This window comes from Hesperophylax consimilis, chromosome 2 (assembly GCF_061612785.1).
Source record: "Hesperophylax consimilis isolate HC1 chromosome 2, BYU_Hcon_1.0, whole genome shotgun sequence".
Lineage (NCBI taxonomy): Eukaryota > Metazoa > Arthropoda > Insecta > Trichoptera > Limnephilidae > Hesperophylax > Hesperophylax consimilis.
In genome coordinates, this window is record NC_142837.1 from 2779174 (window position 1) to 2791106 (window position 11933).

Below are 11933 nucleotides of genomic sequence, written 5' to 3' on the forward strand. Positions count from 1 at the left end.
CCGTTGTAGAGGTAGATGGTTTAGTTTGTAAGTATAATAATTGTACTGGACGGGAGTCCGCACAAGACTGTAGATTTAGGCGCCGGGTCCAAACCGTGTCTTCAACCGATGAGAATGCTCCTTTACGGCCGATGATGATGATAGTAGTAATATTTGATGAAATCTGCCTCCCGCACCCAGGCTTGGTGAATAGTGGGCACTGGGTGTGCTGTCGTCTCTGCTCGCTTCTGGTGTTGGCGGTTTTCCAGAGGAGGGCCGGCTGGTCTTGAAGAGGTAACACCAGAAGATCTTGGAGCAGAAGACTTGGCGTGGTGAGGCAGATGTTGGGCAGGAGTCACTTGTAGATAATAAAACGCTTGGTTTCGGTGGTAAAGATGAACTGATTTATTTTTTATTATGTGGCTGCTTATATTTAATTAGCCTGACTCGCGCCCGACATTGGGCTAGGAGCCCAAAAGTGGTGGGGGGTTGTACCCGCGCCAACAATGAGTTTATAGCCTCCGAAAAAATGTTGCATATTCATTTTGTCGGCAGTACTGGTGATAGTGGTCGCTTAAATTTGCGAGTAAGAAAAGATTTTGAACGCTTACATGAATGACAATTACATAGTTTAAATGCATAGTAGTTATAGGAATGTGTATCTTGACAACTAGATTTTTTGTTTGTCAAGATACGACAAAAAATAAGAAATGTTTGTAAATAAATGTGTAAAAATGATCTCAAAGCGATCAAATTTGTAAAACATGTTAAGTTAGTATTTTTCCGAGGTCCCCCGTAACATAGCGCTCAGAAAGAGATAAGATTCACTATGCTACGAGGTTCCTGGATTTTTGTACACGCAAAAAAGGTAAAAATATTGTTCAAAAAATGGTTATACATATGGGTGAAAAACAGCTTTTTTAATATCTCCTCAGCGGTAGTATATCGAAAATAGTGTTTATTTGACTACCGCCAAGGGGATGAACAAGTAAAATACATACATTTGTAACATTTAAAAATTGATTTTTCCTAGTAATTTTTACATAGAAAAAATGCTGGACATCGATCCGCGCAGCAGGTATGCGGGCGGTACGGTATCGATGCCATTCGGAGTCAAAGTTTTCAAGCCGCTTGGGCCGAAAATTGGACAAAATGGCCAGTGGCGGGGAGTGGTGATTTTGCCAGTGGCGTGGGGTAGGCACATTTTATAAAAGTAAAACAATTTTTATGAAATTAAATAATGTGGTCAACTACGTCCGTTACACTCCCCCCGTTTATCTATGCTGAACTAAAAAATAGGACGTTTGTTGGTACGGCGCAGTCCGCGGCGGCCAGTCCCTCTGGGATGGTGCTGGGCTGGTGGTACTGTTGGGTTTGCATCGGTAGGTGGGGCCGGCAAGATTACAGCGAGCTTCACAGCGGGGCGGACGTAAATTCCGGTGCTCGTCTGGATCCTGGCGGTCCTCACTTGGCCGTCTGCAGCAGGGGTGGCATCAAGGACTCGACCGCGTGGCCAGCTGTTGCGGGGCATAGCGGGGTCCATGATGATCACGAGGTCATCCTTCTTGATGGGGATGACTGGCTGTTGCCATTTTTGGCGAGCAGCCAGGGTGGGGAGATATTCGCGGAGCCACCGTCTCCAGAACATATCAGCGAGTTGTTGGCTAATACGCCACTGGCGACGGAGGCATACCTCCTCATCCTGCCTGTCGTATAGTGACAGATGAGGTCGGTTTCCGGCTCTTCCCAGTAAAAAGTGGTTGGGGGTGAGGGGCTCTTCGTCCCTGGGATCCACCGAGACGTGTGTGAGGGGGCGGTTGTTTACAGTCCACTCGGCCTCGGCAAACGCTGTCCTCAAGGTCTCTTCGCGTGGAGCTCGTTCCAGCAAGATGGCCTTCAGGGCGGTTTTTACAGAACGCACCAGGCGCTCCCAAGCTCCCCCCATATGAGGAGACATTGGAGGGATGAAGTTCCATTCGATCCCCTTTGTTGACAAATGATCCCTCATCCGGGTATCATTTTTGAGTGATTCGATGGCATCCTTCAGCTCGTTGTCGGCACCATGGAAGTTCGTACCATTGTCTGAGAACAGAGCTTTTGGTTGGCCTCGGCGCGCCGTCATGCGTTGTAAAGCCATGATGGCGGAGTCCGTGGTCAGTGAAGTTGTCAGCTCAAGGTGAATGGCACGAGTAGATAGGCATGAGAAGATTGCACCATATCTTTTCTCCCGATGTCTGCATACGGTGACTTCCATCGGCCCAAAGTAATCTAGTCCACAGTTTGTGAATGGAGGAACATGGTGGGCTAGCCTTGATGGCGGCAAGGGCCCCATACGTGGGGGGGCTGGCTTGCTCCTGCGCATCTTGCAGGTGGGGCAGTTGTGGGCGATCATCCGAATATTTGTTCGCAGTCGCAGCACAAGGTAGCTGCCTCGCACCTCAGCCATCGTTCTCTCCGTACTTGGGTGATTGGCTTCCTGGTGATGATGTCTCACCAGAAGTCTTGTATAGGCGTGATCACCATCTAATATGATCGGTGTCCGCACTGCTTGAGGCACTTTACTGAGGGCTTGTAATCTGGAATTCATCCTCAGTAGGCCGTCAGGTCCAAGGAAGGGGCTCAAGGCTTTGAGCCGGCTGTCACTTGGTAGTGGATCTCCTTTCTGGAGCGCATTTATGTCATGATAAAATGTCTCTTCTTGACATATTCTTGCCCATCGGGCCTCTGCTTCTTTGATTTCATCGCTTCTTAAATATTTATCAGGTTGTTCGTGATGTTTTCCACGACACCTTTTAATAAAACGGTGTATCCAGCAGGTAGTTCGAATAAGTCGACGCCATGAAGAGAATCTGTTGATTTCGGGCAGTGTCTCTGCCACAGTTGTTGTGATGCCAACGTATTGAGGCCTCACTTCTAGGGTGCCATCATCAGGCTGAGGCAGTTTGCACCGTTCGCGCGGCCATTCTGCCTCGTCTGAGGTCAGGAAGGCTGGTCCACTGAACCATCGTCCAGAGTGCGAGAGGTCAGGAGTGTTGACGTCTCGGGTGCCAATGTCTGCCGGGTTCAGTTTGGTAGGGACCCATCTCCAATCTGCAATGTGGGTGAGCTCGTCGATCTCGCCGAGTCTGTTGGCCACAAAGGCGGAGTATGTGCGTGGATCTGTGCGCAGCCATCACAACACTGTTGTTGAGTCTGTCCAGAACACTGTTCGCGCAATGTTGCTGCGACATTCTTTCTTCAGGGTTGCTGCCAGTCTGGCCGCCATGAGCGCGGATTGTAGCTCAAGGCGGGGTATTGATAGAGGTTTCAGAGGAGCCACTTTGCACTTGCTGGCCAAAAAGGTGGCTGTGGTGTTCCCATCAATCTCCTCGGTATGGTAGGCGACCGCACAGCATGCCTGCTCTGAGGCATCACAGAAGAGGTGGAGGGTGACGAAGCTCTCTTTGTTTTGTAAGCAGCGCCGAGGTATGGCAACTTTGCAGTCTTGCAGAAGTCCCAGCCAGTCCATCCACCTTTCGTTGTGTTCAGGTGTGATGATGTCGTCCCATCCGATGTTAGATCGCCAGACAGCTTGTAGTAGTATCTTCGATCGGACTGTGAGGCAAGCGACGAAGCTCACAGGGTCGAAGATTTTCATAACAATGCTGAGCAGCTGGCGTTTGGTAGGCCTGCTGATCAGTTCAGGATCGGCAGCATCGCGAAATGCATATAAGAATCGATCTGTGACAGGATCCCACAGAAGTCCGAGGATTCTCTCGGTATCTGCTTCTCCGCTGTTTATGGTGATGGCTGACCTGGCTCGGTCTATAAGCGGGATAGTAGCCATCACTGAAGTGTCGTTAGAGGCCCAGTTTGTTAGGTGGAATCCTCCAGTTGACAGCACTTTGGCAACAGTAGTGATGAGTGCTGTCGCTTCAGTTTTAGTATCGACCGCATCCAAATAGTCATCCATATAAAACTTTGTTTGGATGGCGGCTGCGGCAGCAGGGAATAGTGCAGAATTCTCCTGGGCCACTTTGTTTCGCACGTAATGGGTGCTGTTTGGTGAACAGGTAGCGCCAAACATCATTGATGACATCATGTAAGTACGTGGTTCTTGTTGAGGTGTTGGTCTCCATAAAAACAATTGTGACTGTTGATCTTCACTTTTGATTTTCACTTGTAAAAACATCTCCTTGATGTCGGCGGCGAGAGCTATTTTTCCCTCTCGAAACCGGAGTATATTTCCTAACAATGAAGTCAGCAGGTCAGGCCCAGTCAGCAACTGATCATTGAGGGAGGTCCCTCGGCAGCGGCTGGCAGCATCAAACACCACACGGATCTTGTTTGGTTTGTTTTGGTTCACTACGGCAAAATGCGGTAGGTACCATTTGCGGGCAGAGGGTTTTTCTACCTCTCGATCCGTAAGTTCACGTGCGTGGCCTTGTGTTATAAGTCCGTTGATTTTAGCTGCATAGGCGGTTGCCAAGTCCTTTTCCTTCGATAATTTTCTCTCCAGAGACCACAGTCGTTTTAATGCACATTGCCGATTGTCAGGCAGTGTGATATTATTCTCCTTCCATAAAAGGCCGGTTTCCCATCGGCCAGATGTCAGTTGATGGGTTGTATCTTCCATCAGCTGATTTGCACGTACTATGTGCGCAGTTACACGAGAGGCGGACGTGATCCCCAATGAGTCAATCGCAAAATTGTGTTTGATGAGATCACTCATGAGGTCGTCTTTGTGGCTCTCCTCGCGCAGGGCCAGTGTTGTAGCCTCAGCTTCGTGTTCAGGGGGCCCTCCGCCATGGGTAATCCACCCCAACGCCGTCCGTGACAATATTCGCGTAGAGTCACGAACGTCGCGCACTTCCCTCGAGACAATAAGGTGTACATTGTCTTGCCCGATGAGAAGTGTGGGGGTGATGTAGCGGCCGTGGACCCTCTGTTCAGGAAGGCTGAGCTGCTGGACGGTGTTGGCCTTGATGACGTACTCATCAGAGATTCCGGCGCCGCGTAGAGTAATTGGCACGCGGCGGGACGTCAAGTCTGTTGAGCACATGTTTTTTGCTCCGTGTAGTCGTAGCTCACGGGTAGGTCCGGTTGTGCCGATTTTCTGTGCTGTGGTGGCATCAATAAGGGTGACAGTTGAGCCCTCGTCCAGAAGCGCAAAGGTTTTAATCTGTCGCTTGGGGCCCGACAATATGACCCCCACCACTTTTAACACGGCACTTTCGGTGTGGCGTCACATATTGTGAACGTTTGCCACTGTATTGTTATTTTCACGATAGTTCGGGTTGTGAAGAAGTCGGTGGTGGGGGTATCTGCACTCCCCCACTCCGCACCAGTCACTAACTTTGCAGAATTTGGTAAAATGTTTGCCATTGAGGCATACTCGGCACAATCCGGCACTTTTAACTGTCAAAAAACGGGTTTTTATGTCTTTCGCGGCGAAAGTACGACATTCGCTAAGTTGGTGGCCATTTTCACCGCACTGAACACACCCGGCGCGGTTGTCGAACTCGCGAACTTCATCGTAACTGTTTTGCACTTTTTCCCCGCTTCGATTATTTTCTCGATTATTACCAGACAAAATTTGGGGCATTCGATTATTACCAGACAAATTTTGGGGCTTTCGATTATTTTTCGCGAACTGTTGTTTTTCACTAGAATTGTTGTTGTAAACATTGTTTTCCCGCGATAAAAACCGTTCTGACGCGGCAGACGTGTTTAAACTGTTGTCACAAGTGTCACTTTTGTTCGAATTGTTTTTTCGCGAAAACTTTTCTGACGCGGCTGACATATTTATGAAACTTTCACAGGTATCACGTTTTTTAGCACCGTTTTTGCGCGAAAACTGTTCCGTTGTGGCGAGCGTATGTTCACGGCGTGGGAGGGACCTCGCGGGGTCAACCAAACCGGACTTTGGGATAGCGTTCGCGACGGTTTTCAGGAAGGCGGCAAACTGGCAGATGGTAGCGGAGGCCTCGTAGTGCCGCACTTCCATCAGCCACGCCAACCGCAAGGTGGGCGGCATCTTCCCCGCGATGTCACTGAGCAGCGCTGGATTTGTCAGATAGCCATCATTGTTGAGGGAGCGGAGTGATGCCACCAGGTTTTGAACTGTGCCAGAGAAGTCTGCGATGTCCTCCAGAGAGGCCTCAATTGTGAGGTGGGGCAGCTTCTTCACTTTGTCCAGCATCAGAGCAGCGAGTGAAGTAGTCCCTCCAAATCTCTGCTCCAGGACTGCCAGGATCTCCGGAACCTGGGCAGGGTCCATCAGAAGAGGGCCGACGGCTTCTCGGGCTTTCCCCTTGAGGGCCTGCTGTAGGCGGATCAAGTTTTCGCTGGAGGTCATCCGACATGTGGAGGTAGACTGGTTAAACTGTGCCCTCCAGGTGGGCCACTCCAGTGGATCTCCAGAGAATGGAGGCAGGTCCTTGGCCATAGATTGTCTGGCAATAAGGGCCGCCATTCGTGGATCGTCCTCGATTGTGGGACGGGGGCTGTCCTGAGCCCTTGAAGCTCTGATGGTTTCTGTCAGGGCGGAGGCCAGCTGAGCCATGGGACTGCCATCATGCTGAACCCAGGCTCTGGTATGTTGGGCCGTCTCATCCGCCGTAGGTTGGGGCGGGAATCTCGGCATGGAGCTGGTACTGGCTGTGGGCGGGCCATCTGGCCGTGCCGGCACGCCATACTCCTGTTCGCGCAGTGGTACGGGCGGCACATGTCCAGATGGTCCAGATGGTCCAGAGGGTCCAGGTGGTCCAGGCTGTGTCCATGGCACGTCCCACTGCTCCAGCAGTCCGGCAGGTGATCCTGGCGTCGGCGCTGGGTACCCCGGGTGGGGCAGAGGTACGGGCAGCACAGGGCCATGAGGTCCAGGCTGCACCAGTACTGGGCATCCCTAAATGGTCCAGGGTGCTGGTTGCGCAGGGCCTGCTGGCTCTTGCTGCGCTCGTGATGCGTACCTCTGGTCCACCAGAGGTACAGGTCCAGTTGGCACTTCAAGTACGGCTTGCCTCTGTTCTATCAGAGGGGCGGGCGGTACGGGGCCAGAGGGTCCAGGCTGCATCATGTTTGGCCACCCTGCATTGGGCCAGGGTGACGAGGGCGGGGGACCGGCTGGCCTTGTCTGCGCCGCTGCTGAGTACCTCTGGTCCACCAGAGGCACCGGGCTCGGTTGGCCGGGCTGCACCCATCCAGGGCTGTACCCTTGGAAGCGCCAGGGTCCTCCTTGGGCAGGATACCCTTCCAGGAGTACGGGTCCAGATCGGGCAGGCGATGCTGCTGCTGGTTCCTCATACCTCTGGTCCACCAGAGGCACCGGGCTCGATTGGCCGGGCTGCGTCCATGATGGTGGTGACCTCTCCAGGAGCTTCGAAGGTCCAGGAGGGGCAGGGGCTGCTGCTGTTGGAGCTGATTGAAGAGCTGCTTTAAGTCTCTCAATGTGCTCGGTTTGACTGCGAAGCTGTTGTCGCAATGACTCCATCGCATCCTCTTGAGATGTGGAGGGCGGTGAGTCATGATGTGCAGGTGGTGCCATGTCAGGAGTAGTGCTGGGCGTGGGCATGGGGGTTACGTCAGGCGTGACATGAACCGCAGCCGTGGCCTGAGACCCAGCATCCAGGGCATCTGCAGATGGTGTTGAGGATCCATCGTCTTGGATCCGGCTCGACCGTAAAGTTGGAGACATCCTGGTTGAAGGCGTGTGAGAATCCCGGCTCGAAGGACCACTTGTACTGGACGGGAGTCCGCACAAGACTGTAGATTTAGGCGCCGGGTCCAAACCGTGTCTTCAACCGATGAGAATGCTCCTTTACGGCCGATGATGATGATAGTAGTAATATTTGATGAAATCTGCCTCCCGCACCCAGGCTTGGTGAATAGTGGGCACTGGGTGTGCTGTCGTCTCTGCTCGCTTCTGGTGTTGGCGGTTTTCCAGAGGAGGGCCGGCTGGTCTTGAAGAGGTAACACCAGAAGATCTTGGAGCAGAAGACTTGGCGTGGTGAGGCAGATGTTGGGCAGGAGTCACTTGTAGATAATAAAACGCTTGGTTTCGGTGGTAAAGATGAACTGATTTATTTTTTATTATGTGGCTGCTTATATTTAATTAGCCTGACTCGCGCCCGACATTGGGCTAGGAGCCCAAAAGTGGTGGGGGGTTGTACCCGCGCCAACAATGAGTTTATAGCCTCCGAAAAAATGTTGCATATTCATTTTGTCGGCAGTACTGGTGATAGTGGTCGCTTAAATTTGCGAGTTAGAAAAGATTTTGAACGCTTACATGAATGACAATTACATAGTTTAAATGCATAGTAGTTATAGGAATGTGTATCTTGACAACTAGATTTTTTGTTTGTCAAGATACGACAAAAAATAAGAAATGTTTGTAAATAAATGTGTAAAAATGATCTCAAAGCGATCAAATTTGTAAAACATGTTAAGTTAGTATTTTTCCGAGGTCCCCCGTAACATAGCGCTCAGAAAGAGATAAGATTCACTATGCTACGAGGTTCCTGGATTTTTGTACACGCAAAAAAGGTAAAAATATTGTTCAAAAAATGGTTATACATATGGGTGAAAAACAGCTTTTTTAATATCTCCTCAGCGGTAGTATATCGAAAATAGTGTTTATTTGACTACCGCCGAGGGGATGAACAAGTAAAATACATACATTTGTAACATTTAAAAATTGATTTTTCCTAGTAATTTTTACATAGAAAAAATGCTGGACATCGATCCGCGCAGCAGGTATGCGGGCGGTACGGTATCGATGCCATTCGGAGTCAAAGTTTTCAAGCCGCTTGGGCCGAAAATTGGACAAAATGGCCAGTGGCGGGGAGTGGTGATTTTGCCAGTGGCGTGGGGTAGGCACATTTTATAAAAGTAAAACAATTTTTATGAAATTAAATAATGTGGTCAACTACGTCCGTTACAATAATTGAATGTTTTTTTCGTGTAAAAGTAATAACATTACATTTATCTATGTTTAGATATAGTTGATTGTTTTTGCAATATTCCTCTATTTTACCAAGGTCTTCTTGTAATTGGTCGCAATCATCTATGGAGCTAATACATTTATATAATTTCATGTCATCAGCGTAAAATAGGAAACAAGAATTACTAATAACACGATTCATGTCGTTTATGTATAAAATAAACAAGAGAGGCCCTAGATGGGAGCCTTGCGGTACCCTTGAGGGAATAATTATAATTTGTGACATGTAACCTTTTTAAGCAACAGCTTGACTTTTATTTTTAACATATGAAGAGAACCATCTCAGAAGATTTCCACATATACCAATCTTCGAGAGCTTGTTTAACAGTATGTCGTGATTAACTTTGTCAAAAGCCTTAGAAATCTGTGTAGATGGAATCTACCTGTTTCCCATTATCCATAGAATTAAGAACAAAATCAGTAAATTGTCCTAGGTTCGAATCAAAAGATCTGCCTTGAAAAAACCATGTTGATGCGGGCTAGTAATAGTATTTTTGCATGAGTCAAAAAGTTGGTTATACACGATTTTTTCCAAGATTTTACTTAAGATACATAGTTTAGAGATAGGTCTATAATTTTCAATGTTGTGTTTGTCCCCTTTTTTAAAAACAGGTGAAACAAAAGCTTGTTTCCAAATAGTAGGAAATACACCTTCTTTAAAAGATTTTTGGAACAGTAGTGTTACAGGAGTAACTAGTGTTTCAGCACAATTAACAATAAAAATTGGGTGTAACTTATCACAACCGGCACTCTTTTTAGTGTCCACATTTTTGAGATGTTTTAACACTAATGGTGCAGTTATATCAATTGAATCAAAATTAATTGAATTTATTGTAACATCATTACTTGTTACTTGTTATGTTTGTGTTATTTTTATCTTTATGTTTTATAATCACATTTATTAACTCCCATTTGCTGTAATTATTTATAAGATTACCAATTTCATAGTTCTGTTTAAAAAAACGGTAATAATGAACGAAAATAAATTAAATAACGAAAACGGATAAATAACGAAAAACGCCCACTAATATTGTACACAAGTTCCTATTTTTATAATTTTGTGATTGTTATGTTATGTTTATGTTAGGTTTATTTATGTTACGTTATGATGTTATGTTTATGATGTAAAATCAGTTATATTCTGTCATTCGTTGTATTTGTTAATAAAACAGTTTATTGTTTATGGCCAAGATCACCCCCAATGGGTGAAAAATAAAGAATAATAAAAAATAAAAATAAATTATTTAAATAAAATAATGTTGGTACCTACCTACTGTATCGCATATCTGATATGATTTAGTACTTATTAGTTTCAAGTGTTCGTCCAATTAAAAAAAATGTATGTATTGCACAAGAATACGTGGGAATATTTTGCATGCTTGCCACCGACAACCGAAATTAGTATTCTATTAACATCGTCCATCAAACTGACGATAGAAATGTTATTTTGTGGTTTGATTTACCTTAAATTTAATTTTTTAACTGTTCAGAAACAAATAATAGAATAATACTATACTACACGGACCCGTGAAAAACCACGGCATATTATAATTTGAGGATTTGGAGGCTGTAAGCATTTACAAAATAGTTGCCTCAGGATCATTACATTTCAAAACCATATAATGTCAATTTTCTTTTTTGTAGTGTTATTTTGTTGAAAAATTATAGAGACGTCAGAAATTAACTTTTCGAATTAACACCGTTAGTGATTTTGAAGAAACATCTGCAAATATTCAAAGATAGGAAAAACAGGCATAGAATTATTAATTTAATTAATTAAAAATTAAATTTTGGTACCTACTATGTCGCTCATCTAGATACTTGTGTAAGCTCAATAAAATTAATGTTTTGCTTACTTTTCACAAAAAAATTTGCTGTTATGTAATTTTCTTATAAATTTAAATAAATTTTATTCTTTTTATGTTATCTTATTAGAGGCATAATCAGAATTAGTAAATCGATAATTAGTTTTATTTTGGCTATAATACACATGTAAAAACTGATCGAATATAAACAGGGAAATCCACAATCATATTAATTAAAAAAAAAAAAATTTCATCAGACGTTAATAATTTCACGCAAGAAAATGAATAAGCAGGAATATTTCACATCACAACATACATGCACACAGAACAGTGTGTTTAATAAAGGGAAGAAGTTTTATAATAACCCACCAAGTGCGATAAAGGAAGTCTCAAGTCTTGACACTTTCCTTCAAATTATGTGCTATATATATTTCAAAAAAATTTTGAATTGTATACACTCACAAATATTATTGTCACCTTAACAGGAGTTAAATACATTTCTCAAACTCTATTTCTTAAACCGGGGTAACTGTTTTTCTTTTGTTATACTGTATTTTTCTATTCCCCTATAATTTTATGATTCTATTTGTTATTTTATTTTGTATTTTATATGTTTTTATTACTAGATGTATGAAAAAAATTGCTTTTATCTAAATAAAGCTTCGAAAACAAAATAAAACATCACTTCACACATGCACCGAGAAACGTTATTTGTATGTTGACGATATTTCAAGTAATTATGTTTATATGGTTCTGTGTCTCATTGAATTTAAAAAAAAAATTACAGTTGAATATTAATAAAATTAACATGTTATTTATCGAATTAGTTCGGGACCTCATTAGTTAGATATCTCATTAGTTAGAAATCTCATTAGTAAGATATCTCATCAAATCGGGACCTCATAAGTAATTAGTACGAGTACGAGATAAAGTACGAGTAGATAAAGTACGAGTTATTGCAAGGAATTACAAGTTTAATGGAGTTAAATTAATCATACTTTGTCTTTGTTTTTTTCCGAGAACACTTCAGGTAAGTACGAGTACTTACAATGGCCATATTTTTTCCAATTTTTTCGTCAATTAAATTTTCTACAATGAAGGTTAGTTACTCACAGCGAAAGTTTTCGATGAAAACTTCGAATGATCATAGGCCGGAATCAAAATAATAA

General features: G+C 44.9%; 1 protein-coding gene across 1 annotated transcript; it reads right to left on the minus strand.

The window, feature by feature from the left end:
* Nucleotides 1-1267: 1267 nt before the first annotated feature.
* On the minus strand, nucleotides 1268-6523 carry LOC149425622 (uncharacterized). Its single transcript, XM_089645881.1, has 3 exons — nucleotides 5845-6523; nucleotides 3208-5007; nucleotides 1268-3138 (listed from the first exon to the last, which is right to left on the minus strand). The coding sequence occupies exons 1-3, from the start codon at nucleotides 6521-6523 to the stop codon at nucleotides 1268-1270; spliced, it is 4350 nt and encodes a 1449-aa protein (XP_089502007.1).
* Nucleotides 6524-11933: the final 5410 nt, after the last annotated feature.

What these genes read in the sequence shown, in the direction of transcription:
- LOC149425622 (XM_089645881.1), bottom strand. Translation starts at nt 6,523, where the DNA reads ATGGCTCAGCTGGCCTCCGCCCTGACAGAAACCATCAGAGCTTCAAGG. An exon ending in CGCGAGGTCCCTCCCACGCC is followed by an intron (nt 5,008 to 5,844) that starts GTGAACATACGC and finishes TGTGCTCAACAG; the next exon opens with ACTTGACGTCCCGCCGCGTG. An exon ending in AGCAACCCTGAAGAAAGAAT is followed by an intron (nt 3,139 to 3,207) that starts GTCGCAGCAACA and finishes GGCTGCGCACAG; the next exon opens with ATCCACGCACATACTCCGCC.